The 24,107-nt window shown below is 46.2% G+C and overlaps 2 protein-coding genes across 3 annotated transcripts; one reads left to right on the top strand and one right to left on the bottom strand.

The window, feature by feature from the left end:
* The first annotated feature begins 1,493 nt into the window (after window positions 1–1,493).
* On the top strand, window positions 1,494–3,010 carry LOC135809256 (uncharacterized). The gene has a single exon (XM_065322557.1). It carries the CDS (start codon window positions 1,686–1,688, stop codon window positions 2,493–2,495), a length of 810 nt encoding a protein of 269 aa, XP_065178629.1. The 5' UTR covers window positions 1,494–1,685; the 3' UTR covers window positions 2,496–3,010.
* A 349-nt stretch (window positions 3,011–3,359) lies between these two features.
* LOC135809255 (FYVE, RhoGEF and PH domain-containing protein 4-like) lies at window positions 3,360–23,843 on the bottom strand. 2 transcript variants are annotated; one of them, XM_065322555.1, is made up of 25 exons: window positions 23,518–23,843; window positions 23,390–23,416; window positions 20,534–20,754; window positions 19,061–19,633; window positions 18,807–18,868; window positions 17,796–17,826; window positions 16,885–17,036; window positions 16,592–16,646; window positions 15,478–15,579; window positions 14,999–15,086; window positions 14,571–14,621; window positions 14,268–14,326; window positions 13,410–13,481; window positions 13,009–13,077; window positions 12,473–12,574; window positions 11,965–12,044; window positions 11,429–11,459; window positions 10,900–10,956; window positions 9,396–9,563; window positions 8,927–9,017; window positions 8,168–8,229; window positions 7,898–8,020; window positions 6,907–6,966; window positions 5,116–5,213; window positions 3,360–4,482 (listed from the first exon to the last, which is right to left on the bottom strand). In XM_065322555.1, the coding sequence occupies exons 3-25, from the start codon at window positions 20,726–20,728 to the stop codon at window positions 4,437–4,439; spliced, it is 2,427 nt and encodes an 808-aa protein (XP_065178627.1). In that variant the 5' UTR covers window positions 20,729–20,754; window positions 23,390–23,416; window positions 23,518–23,843; the 3' UTR covers window positions 3,360–4,436. The 2 variants fall into 2 exon arrangements, with proteins under 2 accessions (XP_065178627.1, XP_065178628.1); XM_065322556.1 differs by lacking the exons at window positions 23,390–23,416; window positions 23,518–23,843 and adding an exon at window positions 20,856–21,013.
* Window positions 23,844–24,107: the final 264 nt, after the last annotated feature.

Raw genomic sequence — 24,107 nt, forward strand, 5'->3', positions numbered from 1 at the left:
AGTCGGCATTCTTTGTTGCCGCAAAAAAGCTTCGGTGAATCCCGCTTTAGCTTGTGCACATTTTCGCTGCGCTTACCTTCCCCTCTTCGGTCCTACGTAACCATGAACCTTCCAAGTTGGAAGGTGGTTGGTTTGCGCACTGGAGATGTGTTAAGCGGGATTCACAGAAGCTTTTTTGCGATGCGACACGCGATGCGACAGCCGCGAAACCGGGAAATCCCCAAATCGCAACCATTGCGGACCCCACGCAACTGCCGCAGGTCTCGGGTCGCTGAATGTCTCAGGCCTCGTTTACACGACAACGATTGAAAAACGTTTTCAAAAGAATACGCTTCCACAGATTTTGATAAGAGCGCTAGCGTTTACACGACAACGCTGAAAAACGTTTCAAACGAAAAACGGCCTTCAAAGTGTTTTTCAATCGTTTTCGTTCTCGTGTAAACGGCAAAAACGTTTTACTAGTACGAGCCTTGTACTCAAAACATGCCGCCGCCAGCCTGCGCCAGGCCAACTTATTGCACGTGACCATTGCGCGCCGAAAAACGTGTTGCAGTGTACACGATTATCGTTTTCGTGTAAACAGCGAAAACGTTTCGAAAACGATTGAAAAACGTTTTTCAATCGTTGCCGTGTAAACGAGGCCTCAGTAGCCTGCCAGTGTTGTGCCCTATTATCGCACTTTCTGACCGTTTATCATCTTGTTACAGTCGTGGATAGTTGCTGCATAACTCGTTCTCATGTGTTTCTTCTCTTTTTTACATTTATTACTGGCTCAGTATCCGAGTTTAAAATAACTAACTTGTAATTCTTGCCTAGTTTGAGGGAAAGACACAAACTTTGGTCTTTCCATAACCTTGAACCTTCCAAGTAGTTGGAAGGCTGTCGGTTAGCGCTACGGAGATGTGTTGAAGCTAGGTGTCAGAACGTCGAATGTCTCAGTACTCTGTCAGTTTTGTGGCTGGGGCGGTACAACTTTTTTGGGAAAATTTTGACTTCATTTTTGAGTTTATCCGCAAGGCAGAGATGAACTTTGAAAATGTTTTCTGGTGAACCTCTAGTTTTATTTTTACTTTTGGACAAAATTTGAAAACGTTTTATGAAAGGTTCGTGTTATTTTTTCACGGACCTTTCATAAAACGTTTTCAAATTTTGTCCAAAAGTAAAAATAAAACTATAGGAAGCTAGAGAAGGCTCTTCTCCAGAGATTCACCAGAAAACATTTTCAAATTTCATCTGCACCTTGCCGATAAACTCAAAAATGCAGTCAAAATCAGGGAGTCGTCAAACCCTGGTCAAAATGTACTCCCTGGGATAAACCATGGCAAAATTTGTACCGGGAACACGTCGCGCGCGCGACAAGGACTACGTACGCACTACGTACAGACAGGTGAAAGATTGCGCAACGCGCCAGCACGAAAGTCAGCACTGTTTTCAATGACGCAATGGCGCGCATGAACATGATTATGATTGTCTTGCAAAAGTAATGTTCAGTCAGTGTGTGTCATTACTGCACTCCCAATTCCACTCTTTGAAAAGTCTTTGTAATTATTATTTTGATCACTTTTGAGTCTTCCAGATCTTGGAGATTTCTCCATGGGTGGGTGTAGAATTTGTTGATAATGTTGAAAAGAGCCGTCAGTTAGCTATGGGCGGTAGTGTGCTCCTTTCAATGGAGGAGAAAGAAAATGGAACCTATCGCTGCTGAGGAGGCTGTGTCCAGTGCCGAAGACCTGCCCGTACAAGGGCAGGAAATTGCTGCTGAGGAGGCTGTGTCCAGTGCCGAAGACCTGCTAGTAGAAGGGCAAGAAATTGTTGTAACAAGTGCTTCTGAACCAACGAGTAAGAAGCGCTATCGCCCGCTCAGGGAAAAATCGCCCGATGAATACCGTCGACAGCGTGACAGGAATAACGTAGCCGTCAGAAAATGCCGTGTAAAGGACAAGGAAAGTCAGAAGAAACGAGAAAAGTTAATTGAAGAGCTGAAGGCAGAAAATGCCCGACTTACTGCTCAAGTGCAGCAGCTGACTGAAAACAATCGTTCCGCGCAGGCGGACATCCGTGATTTTCAAATATGTTGTATGGATACAACCAGTAAGTTACGAGTTGAACTCGAGCTTCAGCATGGTGCTGTAGGGCGCTTGAAGGACCGTTTAGATATTGCGAAACAACTGTTTGAGGAACATAACATCAAGGTCGCACCAGGAATGTTCTTCAAGGCAGAAAGCGTTGTAGCCCAGACGCTCAGCACCAGCTTACCAGTGGATGTTGATAGTCAGCTGGAACGCCAACACCTGCCGAATAAATCAGAGGAGGCGGCTGCTGCGGCCCCTCACGAAATGGCGTCTGTGTTGCCCGTGGAAGATGTGGATGGTGGACACGTATCCATGCCCGACATGAACACAATAGAAGTTGCTGAGGAAGTGCAGGTAGGTCCACCAGCTGCTGATAACTCAGATGATGACAAGAAAGCTATCCAGAGTCTGAGCAACTCTTAGCCATCTCCGGTAATGCCTGTCTCGTTGTGTGTGACCGTTGCCTGTATGAGCATTGTACCGTTGAATGCACACCGTCACGTCGTATAGACCACTAGATTAGATGCTGTTACTGCAGTATTCTACTGCCTTTGCATGCTAGTTGGGTAGCTGCCTAACTGCCTGCATGCCCCCTTGCTTGCAGTTATGGCTTACAGTATTAGGCCCTAGGATTAACCCATTTCTTCCATCCATCAGAATAGTTCTCATGCAATTTTATTTTCAGGGGTGCCATGAAACACTTGTGCTGTCTGTTTGTCTCGCTTTGTACATAGCTAGCTGTGGTGTCGTTCGTTTTTGCTGTATATTTCTCATGTTTAAAAAAAAGCTTTTACTCCTGTGTACAGATATGTTCCTGGCAGTACATACAAGTACACTATGCTGGTCATGTGCACAAGTTGGTGCATCAGCTCATTTTTTTTTTAAAGTCAAAAAGCATACAACTTTACAAGCATGGGTTGCTTGACAACTCAAAGACAGGTGCTAGGTGTGCTCTTGGTGTGGCAAGAATGGGGCAACGGGTATCGAGTGATATTCCCGGTAGCCTAATCGGCATGAAGGGGTTCTGGGTTTTGATCCTGCCCGTGGATTCTTCCGCAATATTTATGCCCAACGTGTGGTCCTGGTCCCATGCTAACGTTCATGCATTGGCACAATTGCAGTCCACATGCAGTTTAACCTCTGCGTATACCTGTACAGGTATATCGGACTCGGCCTGCTGTGCTTGGTGTAACCTGCTTGTATCACAGCACTCTGTTCTTGGGAGCCCGTATGAGTACTGAATATTGTGAATACCGCTAAGAAGCTAAATGTTCTGTGCTAGAATGGTCACGGTGCACAGATAATCCAAACCTGTCAAGGAGATTATTTTTACTTGAAGTTTGTGTTGAGCAACACTTGCAAATATTTAAAATTAAACAGAGACGGGGTAAAATCCCTCGTTTCTGATAATTCATATTGAAGAAAGCAAGTATGTGGATGTCGGGATGTTGGTCCCGAAGGTTGCGTTCATCAGAAAAAAGCCAGATAAGACCTTGCACGCAATAGGATCGTTGCAAAACAGAACAGGACAGTTGTGTGTGGCTTGGCAATAAGCAACAATGACCGGCTAACGATGCCGGTAAAATGCCAAAAATGGCTAATATTTGATAAATGATGGAATCTTAAATGAACGATATTAGTTAAAAAGGTGTCGTGGCATTGGCCAATGAAAGGTATCAAGGCCACCGATCGACTGACTGATGCCGATCTAATCTTGCAATACAGAGGAAGAAAAAGAGCAATAATCGATTTTAAACAAGTAGTGTAAGGTACGACGGAAAGACACGTTACACGTGGCAGCAGGACAAGCCCGGTGGGATATCAAAACAAACATCCACGGACAATAGAGATGGTATACGGGTAAAGCAGAGGGACTCATAATAGTTCTATCACTTGATCGGCAAGAAAGCCGCTGTGCAATAATCTACAACACTGGGTACCAGCCACACAGCAAGTGGACAACAAAACAAAAGGATAAATCAAACCTACATAAAAAAAAGAATTTCAACAACAGAATAACCGCAGTAATTTTACAGGGACAGTGTACATGGGAATAATCAATCCGAGGGGGGGGGGGGGTTGTTGACTCAGGTATTTCGAAGTATTTTGTATAAAAGCAAAGGGTTGGACGAGGCCAGAGGTACTGCATGCTGCATCAATGCCGGGTACGCTACGAATGAGCGAGGCTTCCCTGTGCAGTCCACCTGCAGAGCGGAGCAGGGGACTGGCTAAGGCAATACCTCTCTCTCACACCCACACTAGAACACTATAGGTACCGGTAGCGCAAGTTGAGAGCCGTGTGTGCGTGTGCATCAGGCACGGCAGCAGCGTGAATACAGCCAGGCTGAATCCCATCACTGGAAATCAATCTGAAACGCCTTTGATGACATTGGTCAGCACAGTGACCCATCTACCAGAAACACACAGAAACACACCAGACCCAGAACTTTGCAAAACATGTAATGATCTCATCTCCCAGAAACACACAGGAACCACACCAGACCCAGAACTTTGCAAAACATGTAATGATCTCATCTCCCAGAAACACACAGGAACCACACCAGACCCAGAACATTGCAAAACATGTAATGATCTCATCTCCCAGAAACACACAGGAACCACACCAGACCCAGAACATTGCAAAACATGTAATGATCTCATCTACCAGAAACACACAGGAACCACACCAGACCCAGAACTTTGCAAAACATGTAATGATCTCATCTCCCAGAAACACACAGGAACCACACCAGACCCAGAACTTTGTAAAACATGTAATGGATAGTAAGGAAACGTCTGTTGCCGGTTGTGTAGCTCACCACCTTCCCATCCTCAAAACTCTCGTCTAAAACTAAAAGTTACCAGGATGTAAAAGCTTACGCCTTGCACTGAACATGTGAACGTACCCGCGTGCGTGTTGCGCGTGTGTGTGCAAGTGCACGCATGGGAAAGATACATGTATGGGAGTCGTGTCTTCCGAAATGTGCAGAAGAGCAGGGCAGAGCTTTTTTAAATGGCGAAATGGTGCAATATCAGTACTCACCTCTCTCGTTCATCATCAGTCTCACCAGCGAGTAGAATGGTTCCAATGCTTTTATGAAAGATGCGAAAGCTGTGCTCACGATCACTACCATGTGAACCCTGAGCATGGTACCATGTATATATACGTACACATGCACACACACACACACACACACACACACACATACACATGCATACATACGTGCACACCATGCACACATGCACATACACGCACATGCATACATACGTGCACATGCACACACATACACATGCATACATACGTGCACACATGCACATACACATGCATACATACGTACACATGCACACACACACACACACATGTATACATACGTGCACACCATGCACATGCACACACACACACACACACACAATCATGCATACATACAGTCAACTTCGCCAATAACGACATTCGGCGGGGCATCAGAAAAGTGTCCTTATTCGCGAAGTGTCCTTATAACCGAAGTCCCATTTGAATGTACATGTATGTGAACCCATATTTGGTATAGTATGACATGCATATCAAAATCAAGCTCTTTTCTTGCTCTATGTCAATGTGTACTTTATTTTCATATTGCAATTGAAAAGAACTAAAAATTCAATATGCAAGGGAAATCAATTGAAAAATATGCCTTTTTGAGCCATCTACAGGGCCAGAGACATGTACATGTATGATGATTACTGTACAATCATGTACAACTACATGTACATTGTATACATATAGGTGTGCTGGTAAATCCAACAATTTTGAAGCCAACATAAAAAAGGAAGAAAAAGCCCCCCCCCCCTTGGCTGCATTTTCTTGCATGTGTGCCTTTATAATAATTATTAATACTTGTAATATCCATCACCATAGGTTCTGGTACTTCTGCATGACAGGTACATGTACTTGACTGACAGGTACTTGAAATAGCTGTCAAAAGCCCAGAAAGTCGTTATTCAAGCAGTGAATATGACCTCGGGGCACTAAAAGCATGTCGCTATACGCGAATTGTCGTTATTCAGATAGTCGTTATATCCGAAGTTAAATGTATACAGTTAGATGGGACTTTGCTCTGGGCATGGAAATTCGGTCGTTATTCGCGAATTGTCGTTATATCCGCAGTCGTTATTAGCGAAGTTGACTGTACACGCACACCATGCGCACGTAAGCACACCTCAGACCTCAGACATGCCCATCGCGGGAGCGATGATAGCGAACAGCTATGTTTTAGACATAGCAACTTGTGCTGGGATTACACCATTCAACAGCTTGCAAGGCTGATGAATTGACCGCCACTATTTTTAGCCTGGTATCCACCACACAGCTGTTTGAAGTGACTTTACGCACACACCCACACACACACCCACGCGCACCCCACACCCACACACATGCACACAATCATGCACACATGTATATGTAAAGGATTATAACGAAACGTCTGTCGACTCCGTTGCCGGTTGTGCAGCTCACCACTTTCCCATCGTACAACTCTCTTAAAAAAGTTACAATATAAAAATTTCCGCCTTGCACTGAACGTGTGTGTGTGTGTGTGTGTGTCCGCACCTGCTTGTAGGGTGTGTGTGTGTGTGCATGTCCGCACCTGCTTGTAGGGTGTGTGTGGTGTCGACAATCACACATTATCCATTCCATGCCCATACATGCCGGAATGTGCAGTAAGGAATGCCAGTGGCTGGCACAACATGCGTGCATAGCAGTGTGCTTTGTATAGTGTGTACAACCAGTGGAGAGGGTGTGCAGCAAGAATGCCTGCCACGGTGCAGCGTGTGCTGGTGCTCCAAAGCCAGTGCTCACCTTCTTGATGCACTCCACCACATGGCCAGGTAGGGGTTTACTGCCCTGTGCCACAACATCCTGTTGCACACAACAACAACAACAACAACAACAACAACAATTCTCTTATTGGCGATGGTGCCATCGTGAGAATAAAGAATTCAACAACAACAACACATCGCTAAGCATTTATAGCTCACAAGGATGATGGGCCATGCCCAAAACATTTTGGTGAAATGTAAAGTGATTGGCAGTAAAGAGACCATTTCTGGAGTTGGAGAAGTAAGGGGTTATACATGTGTAAGTGGCTGCGTTAGAGTTCACAGACAAGTAGAAAAGTTTACAGGTAAGCAGGTGAAACAAAGGCAGTAGATCACACCTGCACGGCTCACCCTCCACCACCACCACCACCACCACCACCACCACCACCACCACCACCACCACCACCACCACCACCAATCCTCCCATCACACACACAGGCACACAGGCACACACACTTGCGCAGCAGGTGCAAAGGTGACGGAATATCTGCAATCCCAGGGAGAGGGCCTAGTGGCCTACGGACACTGTGCCTGGTGTGCATAATTAGAGAAGTTCTGCAAAATGCGCCCGAAGTTTCGTGACGGGCCTTGCAAAAGTTTGTGCAAATTTTCAAAATTTGTGTTCAGTTCTGCACATTTTTGCAGTTTGCACCTTGTGCATGTGGTGAACCTGTTGACCACTTTCGAGCCCACGAAAGTTCACTTCGCATTTCATGCAAGTTTAGCGCCCAACGTTGCGAAAGTTCGCGCGAAGTTTCTCACTTCACGACAGATTTACGTTGTGCTGGAGCATCCAGAACATACCATACACGAATACAGCAAGGAACTATTATTTCAGGTCATTGAGCGTCCTGTTTATAAAGATGCGACTATACAACAAGGACTCAATCACCGTGCTAAAGGCTGGGTGACGTGATGTGTATGTGGGTGATACACGAGAACTAGCTTGTACATGACCAGCAGCAGCTCACCTCTGGGGCACGGAACCAGAACAGAGCCAGGTCCCGCACTTGAAACCAGAAGCGTTTCCAGCGCAGGCCCGACTTTAGATGCAGATAGCCAGTCAGGACAGAGTCCTCATCGTAGCCTTTCACCTGCACAACACGGCAAGTTCATACAAGTAAAGCAACAAGTATATCAAACAACAGCAGGCACAAACTATGTACATTGTATTACTAACTCAGCCAGAAAGAGAATCTATCGACAGACTTTGCAGCTGGATTCATCAGGCAGGGACTTACCTCACGAACGCCTGGCACGGTTTTGCCTTTTCTCTTGTCGACCTCCGAGTCATCTTGACCACCTTCAGTGGCAGCAGCAGCAGCACACACATGCACACACGCACATACACACACAGGTTAGCGATGAATACTCAAATCCCTGATAGTGGTTTACAGAAAGCGATTGAAAATAAAACAGCAGCAGATGTGCTGGCAAGAGTGCAAGCTCTGTGTTAAATGAGCATGAAATGGAGAACAGGAACATGAAGAAAGCCCTCTACCGACTACTAGTACGTTTAGCAGACATTGCACAGTAACTTATGACCAGAGAAACAGCAACATGTATTGGCACTTTCAACTAGCGTGTACATGGGCCAGTATACATTAATACGAGTACAGCATCGATGGTAGGAACATTGAGGAGACCACTACTGTAATGGCTATCAATAAGATTAGTTGTGTGCCATCATGGCAAAACACACAAGTTCAGCAAAGCCCCATTACAGCAAGCCAGAACGTTTTCTTGTAACTTTCATCTGTGGCTATCGTCGCACTCAAGGGAATACTTTGAAGTAGACAAGAAAACATTCTGGTTAGCTAAAATGGGACTTTGCTGAACTTGTGTGTGCGTGTGTGTGGTGCAATGATGGCACAACTGATCCTATTGATAGCCATTATTAAATTGTTGTCTCCACGGCGTTTATTTACTACCACTATACTTCCGAGTACACTGTAGTCTCCTCCTGGATTCATGTGACTAGCAAGCAACTGCTCACTCACTTAAATGATAGAAGCACTTGTCGCAGACACGATCCTTCTTGCCACTGTACTCCAGGAACATTTCCCGTGACGAGCAATTGGAGCAGCAAACCTGGAAGAAGGCAGGCACACACACACAGATCCGTGTGTTCATGTGAGTGTGTGCATGTGTGTGCGCTCACATCGCACAAAGAGTCACTGGTCGTGGCACAGATGTGCTGCAGATCAGTAACGAGCATTGTGAAGCAAAGGAAAAGCACTCTCTCTCTCTCTCTCTCTCTCTCTCTCTCTCGATATAGAATGCAGCATTGTTGCAGCGGTTTTAATTTTTAAACCAGTCGAAGAACCCTAGGTTACTTAACAGTGAGTTCACACATGGATGATTCATTGATTTGCAATATCAAAAAATGATCAGGATCCAAATATGTGTGCATGCGTTGAATTCAACTTGGTAGACCTACTTCAATAGGCATTAAGACTGATACCTTACCTTGCCACAGCAGCGACAATGATGCCGCCGCCGAAACGTAGAAAACTGCTGTGCACAGACCATGCACATTGACGTCGAGGAGTCGTGAAGCCACACGGGCGCAACTTTGCCTAACCGCTGAGCGCTGTCTTCTGAATAGCCGCCGTCAATTACTTCACCATCCTCGCCCTGGGAACAATCACAGTACATATATAAACACAAAGTTTAGACAATCCGAAGTCTGAAAGAAATGCTACAGCACCAGCGACCATCGTGTATCCAAACTAGCTAGCTTGACCTACAGTCTAGTATTGATAAGCTGTGGGAACTAACTTAAGTGATCTGACAGGCGAGACACTGGTGGATATAAGCTGTGGGAACTGAGTTAGAGTGATCTGACAGGCGAGACACTGGTGGATATAGCACACCGTCCCCAGAAGGATATTCAACCGTACATCTCGTCCTATCCCTGCGCGCTGGGGCCAGGTACGCAACTAGGAATTGCCTGTAGCTCTGAACATACATACTGCTCGCATGCAGGTAAACCCACTGTTGCCAATCACTATTTTGGCGCTGCTGTGAAAAGCGCCCATATTTCGGGACTCAGAAGGGCAAAAGAGGGGCACCCCGTAGACAGGAGTGCCTGGATCTGGGGGGAGTCCAGATACTAGTACTTCGAAGAAGAGTTTGTTGCAGTACTAACAACACCCTCCTACAGACTAAGCTTACCTACGGGCATACGCCATGTACACAGACAACATGGGCGTCGCAGCCCAGCCAATATTCTGGCCGACTGGCAAATGCCCTGAAAATGCACGATTTGGCTTGATTTTTTCAAAATGTTACCACGGAAGGTCCCCGGGACCCCAGTAACCACGGCCTTTGGGCAAAGCCGGACCAACCTAAATTAGCTTCCGACCCACAGAAGACAAATAGCTTCCGACACCTTACACCTGCCCATCGCTGAAGCGATGATAGCGAACAAACTATGTTAGACATAGCAACTTGTGCTGGGATTACACCATTCAAGCTTGCAAGGCTGATGAATTGACCACCACCAATTTTAACCTGGTCCACAGCACACAGGTTCCGACAGCCATAGACAATGACACAGGGCACATGTACGCCCCATGCGTACAGACAATCAGACAGGACACACATGCCACACGTACAGACAATGACACAAGGCGGCGGTTGGAGTCTACGTCCAGTGACAGTCAACAATAGGGTGTACACTACAGTACAGTTGCGCTGGGTGAAATCAGACCCAGAGTGCACATCTGGCGCCCTCAATTCGCACGCCCCCGCCGCCCTGGAAGTGGCACGAATGCGGCCAGACGTACACATTCACATAATGCAGTGATGTAATCGGAACAGGCCCAGGGCGCCAACTTTGCACTTTTTCACCGAGCACAACTGTACGAGTAAGACACGTGCATTCCCCTGGGTCCACCGTCCGTGGAAATGCATGCACACTTTATTGCACAGTAGAACAGCAAACAGCAATGCACTAGGTAGTAGTAACCTTGTTAAAGCGCGTTGTTTGAATCTGTCTCCACTTCTCAGTGCAAGACGCAATATCCTGAACGGGTGTGGGAAGAGATACACAATACAAAGAGCACAGAGACAGCATTCAGTCACAATTCAGTTGAAGCAATGAGCACAGATAGGGGGGTAGAGAACACACAGAACACTAGAGACCATACCATTGACAAGCATGTCCATCAGGCTACACACAGCATCACCACAAACACTACACCACAGACACATACTTCAATGTACTGTAAATCAACTTATTTTTGCTGGCGATTTAACTTCGCTGATTTCACCGCTTGGTACCAACCGACCAAAGTAAATCGCAGGCCAACGTTTTTCATAGAGGCAAATGATGCATGATTTAGTTATGGCTGCATGTGACAGCAACAACTACTGATCGAGTTCTTTTTAGAAAACCCCAATTGGCTAAAGTTTGATTTCAAAATGGCCAAAATTCCTCACCGGCCAAAATGTGTTGATTTACAGAAGTCGACAGCGAGGATGACAAATGCACTTACCTGCATCCACTCCTCTTTCTCCTCGGCAGAACTGCAAGTCACAGAGCATAGGCACGTGCACACACACACACACACACACACACACACACACACACACAGAGGAAGAAACCAATATATGACTCATACTGTTCACAATACGTGGTACATCAAAGCACAGTGAACTCTGGCAAATACAGATACCCAGCGACGACACATAAATTACTGGATACCTCGGAGATCACACATAACCACAGATACCTCAGGGACCACACATGATTACAGATACCCCAGGGACGACCACACAGGACTACAGATACTCAAGGGACCACATAATTATTATAAATATCTGTGTGATTGTTTTAACTCGGACACTGAGCCAGTAATAAATGCAAAAAAGAGAAGAAAACACATGAGAACGAGTTATGCAGCAATCATCCTCGTGGATAGCTGCTGCATAACTCGTTCTCACGTGGGATTGTTATTCAACTTATTCTCATCTCCAAATCAGTAAAGAGAGCATCAGGTTTAAGCCTAACGAATGGAACATGAGAACGCACCTGGCTGCGACGCATATCGACCGCGCTTTACTGAGGATGGTGAACGCGTGGGGCAGAGGCGAAACCTGCTTGGCCTCCACCTAACGCAGGAAAGGAACAGCATGCACAATGCACACATTATTACACTGCATGGCCAGGTATTGTAAGGTGGTACAGGCAGCCACCTCAAGTACAATTTACTGTTGGGGTGAAGCGGCTCCGGCTGCTGAAATATTTTTGAAACTTAGAGCCCAAGTCAGTGTCTTTTATTATCCACTGGATGCAGGTTGAAAGGGTGACACGGTCAATACTGGAGTGACCATAGTGTGTCCAGCGTCCCCTGACGCCATAAGACTAGAATCAAGTGATGTCTAAAGAACTCAGAAATTCACTCATCTGCATAAACAACTAGCACGATTGCCGGCACCCAGGCAGCACGCACGAGAAGAAAACAGAGCCAGCACGCACGAGAAGAAAACAGAGCCAGCACGTACGTAAGAAAACGGAGTCAGCATGCATATGTACGTACCCGTAGCTCTGAAACGGGGAGCAGCGCCCGCACCCTGTACTGGCCACCCTCACCGAACGGCTGGTTGGTCACGGACGTCGCATGGATGAGCTTGTTGTTGAACTGCACAGGGCGCGAGAAGACAAACATGAGCATACATACATCGGTTCAACGAGTTACTCTGAGTTCCGCTGATGAGACCTAACAAGGTCAAAGCAGCTAGCTGTCCGGAGATTGAGTGCAGTACATACATACATGCATACATACATATGAAGATGTGTGTACTTGCAAAAAGTGACAATAATCACAGATTGCCGTCAGTGGGCTAACACGGTCTTGACTGCTTGAGTGTGTGAAGCTAAGGCACTCAAAGTAGAAATGCTCGACAGTGGGTCTCAGTGCCAACGCTATTCCGATGCCAATAAAAGAAAAATGAAAAACATTACTCACTCGCACAAAGCACAGTTAACAGTATATGTACGGATACATGTACTGTACAAGGCTCAAGTCAACAACCGTAATTGTCTTCGCACAACATAGCACAGGGCATCACTTACCAAAAAGAAATAGCGATTATGAAAGAGTTTCCGTGATGCCTTCATCAGCGGGCCATGTCGTATTAGTGCCTGCAACACATTCAGCACACAATGTGCCCAGTGGCAGAATAAAACATCAAGGCGGGGTATACAGAATTAATTAAAGAAACTCGCATGGTACGATGGACTAGACCCCCAAAAACCTTCACTGTTCGGTTACACAAGTGGACCAGGCATTTCTAAAAGCCAGCATATGATAGGATGGCACATAACCCAGCGGAAAAAACATGCCCCCCCCCCCCCCCCCCACACACACACGCAAGCACACACATATACACACACCCACACGCATGTACACACAATGTTACAATGTAGATACGCCTACTGCGCCACACATCAACCCATATTCATGGAATACTTACAGCACCAGGCTGGACTAGGTCGATCTTGTCTACAATGGACAGCTGAACCATCATTACTTTATTGAAGTTCTCCTGCAGACAGACAGACAGACAGACACACAGACACACACATGTTTACAGCATTGCCTGCAGAGCACTTGCCAGCGACACACGTCACATCCACTGGGCAGAGTTCACATCAGCTGCACACCTACGGCACCAATGGCACACCTACGGCGCCAATGGCACACTCACACGATGCAGTGCACAATCACACTCTAACAGGCGCAATGCCAATGGTGGTGTAACATGAAACCTCTCTGACTAAGCGCACAATGTAAGCAGTTGACAGCTGATGTTTTTACGAATGGACTGTAGTCTAGGCCAAACGAGATCTAGTGATCGTAGCTTGCACACAGACAAGAGGCAATACCAGTAAGGAATTCGCAGTAAAGTATCATTGCAAAAACCTGTCTGCCACTTCAAGCTGGTAGGATTTCCACGCCACATTTTCAAGTGGTGAAGCTTGGTGTACGGCAGGCCAGACAAGACAGCTGCACCAGCGCGCGCACACGCACACCTCAGACCTGCCCATCGCGGAAGCGATGATAGCGAACAGCTATGTTAGACATAGCAACTTGTGCACACACACACACCGTTGTGTGCTCGGTGAAGTCCGACCCAGAGTGCATACTTGGCGCCCTCAACTTGCACGGCCCTCACACACCCTGGGTGTGGTACGGATGCGATTAGACGCACACATGTACAGGCACAGTGATGCAATTGAACTGGGCCAGGGCACCAGGTTCGCACTTTGAGTCGGATTTCAGCGAGCACAACTGTAGGAGGAGCAGCAGCAGCACCAGTGGCATCACTTACCAACTCTTTGATCTGCTGGTTAGCCTTATCTGCTGCTACTGAGATATCTTCTAGAGATTCTGCAATCACAAACAACAGGTTACATGTAAATACAGCTGGTCATTGCCGGCAATTACAGTGAAGCATTAATTGCACCTCCGAACATGTTATCCATTAAATGAAGACCACAGGCGAATGGATCGTAGTACATGTACTATGAAGGCAGACTCCGGTCACAGTTGAGTTTTGACATGGAAATTACCTAACATCAAATACTTGCAGTAGGGGTATGGTACTAAAGGCCTAACACCTGCCAGGACTTACTCTCTGCGCCAGGCCGGTCAGGGTAGTCCTCCGGTGCCCATTTGAGATATTCTGGAAAGCGCGGCATGAACAAAGAGGCAGATATAATTATAATGTGAGCACACACAGTTGGAAAAGCAACCAACACATCCCCCGGTGATCAATATTTCATAATACCAAGGCACCAATGCCACAGAGGTGACTGGTGTATTGGTGGTCATGCAACGTTGACAGGCACCTTGCAAGATGAGTTAACACCAGTGATCTAAAAACTAACAAACTGTAGATAGGATGACTCAGACGGCACCACAAGAGAATTGAAAATCAAGACAAATTCACGACTGGCCCACCTGCACTACGCAGCAGTATCCTAGAACTGCAAGCGTATTACTCTAGCAACAATGGAATGCAAGAAAAGAATACTAAAATGTAAACAATTGAGGACCTACCTCGTAGAAGCAGATTATAGCGAGGAATTCTCTGTACCGGCGTTAGCATGTAATGGGAAATTCCAAGCATCTTGCACTCGGGTTGCCGCTGTTGATACACACGTGCACATCCACGCGCGCACACACACACGCAAACAAAATCCAAAAGCTAAGCTCCAGCAACGCACACAAGACACATGCAAGACATCACTACTATGTGTGGATACTGGATACACTATTTGTGCATGCAATTCCACTATTACTGCTGCAGTGAACTTGCAAACCCACAGTATCCTCATGCGAACCAAACCACAAATACAAGTCACCAGGTGCTTTCAACATCCGATGAGCTGGACAACTTGTTATCAGTGCTGCCATGCACCTGACAATGACTATGCACAGGCTGCCCCCAGTGAGAAAAGAAAGAAAGCATAATTATAGCGTTTACATGTGAAAGAACAGTGGTCTGTTGCCCAGGAAGTAGTTGAGCAAACCCTCACCTCAAAATCTTGAATAAGACTCTTGAATTTCTTGTCAGACTTGGCCATATCTGACACTGTCTTCACTGCCTGCTCAAAGTTCATTGTGAAGTTTCCATACACCTGCGACCCAGCAAAAGCAAACACACACACACACACACACGCACACACACACACACGCACACACGCACACACGCACACACACACACACACACACACACACACACACACACACACACACACACACACACAGTTCAATTAAACCGCCATAACGTGCTGAGGAAGAGGTTGAGCGGACTCGCTCTTTCTCCAATCGCTCTGCAACAATCAACTCTTTTACCAATCATTTTTCACAACGTTTCGCCAAAATTGCCCTCATCAGGTACTGTCAAGAGTGCATAAACAAGAGTATGCAACTGTGGTTATGGGTCAGTGCGCGGCGCGCTGCCTTCATTACGTAACTTGACTTCATCATGCTCTGAAAGCATGCATTCAAACTCTCAATTTCTCGCACGAGCCCATTTGTTTTTGCTCGATTTGTTCCAGTACCTACACAATCTCTGAATTCTGGCGCGTGAACTCCAGTTTCGTACGAAAGTTCATTTCAAACTGGAGGGAAAGTGCGGTGTTTGATTTTCCGCAGTGCGCGGACTGCAGCTGAATGATGTAATGAAGGCAGCGCGCCGCGCATCTGGCCCATAGAAAAGAGATCACAGTTGCATACTCTTGTTTATGGACTCTTGGTACTGTAAATATACAAATTTTCGGCAGCTATTTAATTTCGGCTATATTCGGCACCGACCCAAAACGCCTAAATTAAAACGCCGATGAAATTTTTCACAGCATCTGTCGCACTATACCATGCCCTCTACCCGGTACTCCACGCCGAAAATAAATCGCCGCCGAAATGTCAAAAATCGTGAAATGCCGAAATTTTGCAGCGCCGAAATTTTGTATATTTACAGTATGCAATAGTATGCAAGCTTGCAAAGGAGTACAGTACAGTTGTATACATATGATTTATGATGCTATGTTGTGCTACATTGCACCCACTGTGACGTGCCGCAACCATAAAGATAATAACCAAAACAAAGTGTAGGTGCTGAATCTGAGAAATAAGCTGGGGTGAGCTTACCCTCAAGAACGGTGCAAACTCTGACATAATGTCACCGATCTTTGGATTCAGGTCCCTGAAGCAAACAGAAAACACACACGCAAACGATCGCCATCTTTATCATCATCTAGCAGAGGCCTCGCTTCCACTGTCTCTCTGTACCGTACTACATGTCGTCACATACATACAATTGAGAAAGACACAGCGGTAATGACGCTTTGTGAAATACACACACACACACACACACACACACACACACACACACACACACACACACACACACACACGTGCCCACGGAAAGCCAGCAAACATACCAGTTGGCTATCCGTTGCGTGAGCTCGTCCAACATTCTAACATGGATACCGTAGATCTCTGGCAGCACACCAAAGATGAACTTCATCTTCTCTGCATCCAAGCCCTTGCAGGCGCCATCCCGCTGAGCTTTCTCCAGGATTTCCTTCAAGTCCTGTGGCATAGGCAAGAAGGAAATACATCCATGAAATTGAGAACTAGGTTGACAGCAGCACTCAACAATACATCACATGGGTGCTATAGCCATAGGCTGGTTTGACTAAGGGGGTTCCTCGAAGGCAAAAGGGAAAGAAAAGCTATAACACTTAGTGGCAGCACACACTTCAGGTTCTTCAACTTAAGCTGACTTGACTGTTCATGATTTATAAATACCGTAAAGTACTGCCAGAGCGCCCCGTCTTGCGAGAGCGCGCCCACCTTGATTTTACAGCCAGGGAAAGGAAAATCGTGTGGCAGAGTGCAACAAAGTAACAGTCAGTTTGTACGGTGTGAGAACCTTAGTGTGCTTAAGGCCACACTTAGCGGGTTTTTGTGTGGAGCTCGTGTCCGCTCGAAGGTACGGATTGACTGCACACTATGCAATATGTGTGTGAAGGTTCGTGTTGTAAGACCTACAGACAGGAGACCACCTCCACAATACGACCACGAAAGGACGAGATGGCGGTAATAGCACCAGTAGTGGACTACAAATGCAAGAATTTGCTCCTCCAAGGACCATTACAGCCACCTACACAGAGGGCAGGCATCCCAATACACTGTCTGTCACGCTTCAAGAAGCCGAGCCTTATGGCAACATACCCATCCACTATCTGCCATAAATGCACCCAACCTACTAAACTAGTTGACACACACACGCACGCACACGGCGCCCGTGATCAATAATAATTGAGAAGAGTTCAAATTGACTGCTAACCTTTGCTAACAGTTTCAAGCCAGCAACATAGCTGTAAAACACAACCAACAGAAGCAGAACAATGGCTGACTACCACATGTACCATCAAGGAGGGGAATTTTCGAATTGTGGATAAATGCACGGCCTGCACTGCATTGTGCATTTTGGGACTACAGTAGGTATCGGTTATAGCGTGGGTATTAGAAAAACGACTTTCTATTCTTATTTCCGATATTTCTTACGACCGATAAATCCAGCGTGACATATCATATGCATGTGCGCAAGCGCAGAAGCAGAAAGATCATCGTACATGCAACGTAGTGCTATTGTGCATGCGGCTGGTCATGTTTCGCTACACAAAGTCCATTCTTAGGACCGATATATTCTACTATGCGACAAAATTGCTTGTAAGAATAAATGTGCACTTGAAACCCATGTTATGATTATGAAAGCATGAGAGTTCATTCTTGTAGGCAGTATATTCTTTTACACGACCACACCATAACCGATACGCACTGTACATGTAAGCACTGGTATTGAAAAAAACGATTTTTGTAATTTCTCAAATAATTACGTGCATACAGTTTTGGTTGCATATGGCATGCATTCGGAGTGACCATGGAGACATGCACACATTTTGACAAAATCAGAGGAATGCAACCAAGCTTGGTGGACTTTTCGCAAAAATGAACTCTGTTGCTGGAGTAATGTTTGATTTGCATGCGGCTGCTACTTGTGCACCATCTGCTCAATCCTATTCTAGATCGTACGAACCAAACATGAATATGGGTCGTCCTTAAACAAATTATTCAAAACACACACACCACCACCACCAGCAGCAGCAGCAGCAGCAACACCACCACCACCACCACCACCACCACCACCACCAACAACAACAAGCCATACAAGGGCTCCATAGAAAAGCAGACGCTGTGATAAAGTACGTATCTGGAGGAAAAACAGGCAATGCAACTAGTCATTGCCAAACAGTGCTCCAGTACACATCAGAGCCAAACATGTAAGTCCACTTACCTTTGTTCTGTAGTCATAAGCTCTTCAGCAGTTTTCCTCATCTTGAATATTTGTTTCTCCTCCTGCTCAGTCACACACAAAATAACGTTAATAAAAAAACGGCTACTACTAGTACATTACTCATTAGGTATATTGTTCATACACTGGGCAAGGATAGATAGCTTGGTACCACAGAGATGTGAGTAGCATACCTGGGGCTTCTTCTTCAGAATATACTTTGAGAGGAGGCTGCACTCATTCATGCCGAAACATACCTTTGTCATAGTTTTCGTGACGTCCTCCTCTTCCTCCTTAACGGACGCCTCGTCTTCTTTGACAACCCGCTTGATTGCAACCATACCATAGAAGATCTCCTCTGGAGGCGAAGTTTCTCCAGATGCTACACTGCAATTCTCCTCATTGTCGCTGTCCATCTCACTGCTACTGCTGAATAGACTCATATTAGAGTTCTGGCTGATATCGGAGCGCACTGCTTTTACACCAGTTTCCGACGTCGCACCATCCAATGCATGCTCCTGTCCATCACCATCGCCCTCGGCGCCATTGCTGCTACCGTACGACTCCGACATAGGCGGGTACTCGCACTCCTTGCTTTCCGGTATCGATGGGCTAACAGGGCTCAACGGCGACACACTGGTGCGTCTGCCCGTCTGTCGCCCGTCTGTCGCCGACAGCGGTGGCGAAGACGAAGGCTTAGCATCTGCATCACTGTTTCCTATCGTGACATCAGTCTCACTGGCGTGCGTGTCAACATCAGCAGTGCCGGTCAGTGTCTTGCTTTCATTCTCACTATCACTGGTTTTTTCAGCTACACTTGTCGCCGGTACCTGTAAATAACAAACACACAACAATTGCAAATAAATCTTGAAAGGATTGGAGTCGATGAGCAGCATTCTTTGCTGACAGATTGGAAACTAGAGGACTGAGGTACTAGTGAGTTTCTGCTACACGGAACTACGTACCAAACTCCGTGTCAACTGCAGTGAAGTTTGACACAGATTTTTCGTACGTTGTGCCGGCTCTGCTGAACTTCCCGTCACATGTACTCTGTGCGCTCAGTTTTCACACGGAGGCTGTGGTGACGGAGACCAGTCCGTGTGAAAAAATCCGTGTGAAACTTGATCTCGAACCGCGACGAGGTTTCCATACGTACTTGGTACGTTTTACCGGGTAGCAGAAACTCACTATTGCCTTCTCGGTTAACAGTAAGGTATTTCAATACCACGCACACGGTTACAATATCATACGCCTGCCGTACACTGAAAAGAGTAAAGGAAACCCAATGCACAGCAAGCAAGATCACTAAGTACAACATTGCACTGGCAGCCTTGCATGGAGATTCTCGTTTGAAATAATTTCCGGATATACAATGCTTTTTTTAGATCACGTAGCTTCTTTCTATGAAAGGCATGAATTTCAATTGCACCACTAACTGACAAAGCCCTTCTTGCTCTGCAATTATAGAGCAACAGCGGGTACAAAGAAAGCATTATACAAACGTAGGCACGTTATTTCATCCACAGCCCGACGGCGAACGCCGATGTTGATTAATTTACCGTAGGCTGTGGCTGCTAGCCGGATAATTCATCCACACCCATGCGACCCCCGGGCAATATGTAAGCCCTGAGAGCGATAACCCATAGCCGGAGCCAACGGATTGAATTAATAAGATCACACTCATGAAAGAGAGCGGACCTATCTTTATCAATTACTCCTACACCGCTTACTGGTACGGATGGCGGTGGTCTGCGAGGAGGTGTGGACGGTGAAGATTCACCCGACAAACCAGTAGGAAAGAACTGGTTGGCCGGTGCAACTGATGTCAGGGATTTTGCTCTCGCGGCCCTGATCGCTTCTTCCGATGGCTTGGGTTTGATCGACGGCTTATTTGGCCGACTGGGTTTCGGGGGTGGCGCAGCCATTACTCGCAGACCTGCTAGCTAACCAGCTGTAGAGTGCACAACAGAAGCAAAGCACACAGGCAGCAAGAACATGACCAGTTAGCACGGCACTAGGATGGGGAGTGATGTGCACGGACAACGAGAGTACCTTCGCCAACGACATGACATGCACGAGAGCACTGTGGCCAGCACAGCCACCCGTTGTGATCCCACACATATAAAATCAGCAAGTTGGGAGGGGAAGAAATATCAACACACGTAATGATGAAGCCCTTTGCAATTCTGAGAAGGCCTTCCATGCCAATACATCTCGAACAAGTGCATGGGGATACTATGGTCAAGCATGGCAATGTCAATGTGTTATAGCATTGTTGGCTGTGAAGTAGTGATGAAACGTACACTGAGAAGTAATGGCGCTGTTGTAGTCGCGCCAAGCACGAGCACTATACGGTTGACAAGGAGGCGCAAAATCAAAAACAAAACAATACCAACTTTTCTCTAACTCCAGTTGCAACCTAGGTATGTACAGCTGCGCTCGGTGAAATCCGACCCTAAGTGCAAAGCTGGCACCCTGGACCAGTTCCGAACACATCACCATATCGGTACATGTGTACGTCCAGCCACATTCGTGCTACTTCCAGGGCGTCAAGGGCCGTGCAAGTCGAGGGTGCTAAATATGCACACTGGGTTGGATTTCACCAAGTGTAACTGAACATGTAGACAGCTTCCAGCACATGAAGGTGGCATTTGGTGCACGCATGTGTGTGTGTGTATGTGTGTGTGTGTGTATGTGTGTGTATGTGTGTGTGTGTATGTGTGTGTGTGTGTGCGTGTGTGTGAAATGTTCTTGCAAACTGTGCTAAGCCAAGCAGGAAAAGGAGCAGAAAATATCACTGCAATCACAGTACAGCTATCCCGGTCACCTGCCTGCCTTAGTGCAGCTTGCACGTACACACACACACACACACACACACACACACACACATACACACACACAAGCTCACACACACACATACAGGCAGAAATGCCTGTGTATCTGGTGAAGTAAAATAAAAACAAATACAGGAACTTGTGCTGGGATTGCACCATTCAGCAGCTTGAAAGACTAAACACAACCAACTGCCACTATTCAGCCAGGACTACACTCCAGAGCTAGCTTTTTGAAGTCGATTTTTTGCCATATCCCTACATTCTGGGCCTTTGCTCTTTTCTTATTTTTTTCCCTCAAAACACATCACCCAACAAACTCCTGTACGCACTGGCTATTGGCTTAAGAATAACGCAAACAAAGAGACACTACTAATGACATAGGACAATAAGCAGACATCAAGTCATTCAAGAAGTTGCACCATGATGTGACGATAACGAGACAGAGAGGGACCCCAGTATGCGTACATGAGTTAGCGTACGTGCGTGTGCAACACACACACATACACACACACACAGACACACACACACACACACACACACACACGCAGAGTTCAGATGCGGTGTGAGATTCAGCATTACCACGTGGTTAACATGTGTAAGAGTGTAAAGATGTTGTGATCATCAATACGACCATTACATTCACTCCCGTTTTAATTAAGGTGAAGAGTGTTACAAGTCAGAGTGACATTTCTCCTCGAATAGTGATACAATCACTAGTACGTGAAGTATGATACGAAGAGAACGTACTTGTAACATACAGTACATGTACTGTCAGGTACCGAAGACCTGCAGGATTAGCCTTGTGAGTCGTAGCCTAGACCATTCTTACTTCATGTATTACAGTCTATGCACGGTTGAGTCACTGTGTATACATTGGTATGCTGTGCTTGGTGAAATAATTCTAGCCTGTTCATTCTTCGGCACTACGTTCTTCGGCACGCGACAGTTCTGTAGTACAGAAATACTCGATGTGTAAGGCGACGTTACAAGGTTGCTGTGGAGTGTGGGCCAGGACACATCCATGCCTGACACTTGCCCAAAACTACATCAAAAAGTCTGTCTCTCACAGTCACACCATACACACACAGACAGGTACAGTTCAGAAAGTCTGTCACTCAGCTTGTTGCAACTCACTAAATCAGATGCAAAGCCAGCCTGCCAGCATCAGTAAATCGACAAAAGGCAACGTTGCTTGCCATAACCACCACATTATGTAACATCAGATTGAGTGGCTATTGCAAAGGAAATTTAAAACGTTACAAATACGACCATATCTCCAAAGTAACTAAAGATAACAGCGGTGCCATCACAAATGATGACACCTGATTACTTCTCAACCGTTGTCGTTGGGCGTGACAGGGGCTCGGGGTAAAACGACCATGACGACTTTCCATGGCCATGCATACCTATACAACATACTAGTAATTCTCGCTTTATTATAGGTTGAGAGAGTTCAGACATTGTTGTACCGTAGTAGTAGTAGTACTGTGTACGATGTGGTGGAGTGTGTGGTGGAGTGATCGCACCGCGCGCCAAGCACGGCAATTACTTGATGAGAAATAAAGCCTCCATCACACAAACGGCGCATAGCTTTTTTAAACCTATTGGAAGAATAGTCCAAGACCGCCAGACAAACATTGGCTGGCAGTTTACTCGGATCTAGTGTACCATGGTGTATGAAGCAAGTTATTTCAAATCTGACAAACAGAAGTACATGTACAATGTCATGTAACTACCGTAGTCATTGCTCACCTCAGAGATAGTCCACAACAAGAACAGCTGCGGAGAGAGAGCGACAGGAACTTCGGATGTAAAATAAATCCAACACTAATAATTCTTCCAGCTAAATTCACAATGAGTAAGTCTCAATATCCACCTACATCGAGACATCATAATCTGAACTCTCAAACAGCTCAAATCTCAATTCAGAAGTTGAGCACAATGATGGTTGATGCTCTGGTCGGCGGTCATTGTATTCTCCACTGCACAGCTGAGACTACACTATAATCTACCTACTGTATCCTGGGAATTGCAAGGAAACACATCAACTAACGTTATGTAACTATTTCAATAACACAGAGGAGCTCTACTGGAGAAGAAATGTATTGTTCTCCATGCGCTGTACTTTTTCTGAATCTGATGAGTGATGTTGGAGAGGATACTCCAATCATGCATGCACTCATGCTGTGCAAGCAAGCTCCTTCGATTTTAGCGGCTCACTACGGATCCACCTGCATGCACTCCTCTATCTGCCTAGCGCCTGACGTCGACCGTACCGGCCCCTCGACTTCATGCATGCATGCAGAGCGCAGCATGGTAACGAGTGTGGAGCGTGTCGTTGGTTGTTACAGTCATGTTGCCGTGTTGGCGACTTTGCGTGTAGACCATGCATGGTAGACCCTACGTAGAAATGTACGTTTTAGCGCGCCGCACAGCGATCTTTGAAGCTGCAGCGCTGCCTGCGCTGCTA

This window comes from Sycon ciliatum, chromosome 2 (genome assembly GCF_964019385.1).
Source record: "Sycon ciliatum chromosome 2, ocSycCili1.1, whole genome shotgun sequence".
Classification (NCBI taxonomy): Eukaryota; Metazoa; Porifera; class Calcarea; order Leucosolenida; family Sycettidae; genus Sycon; species Sycon ciliatum.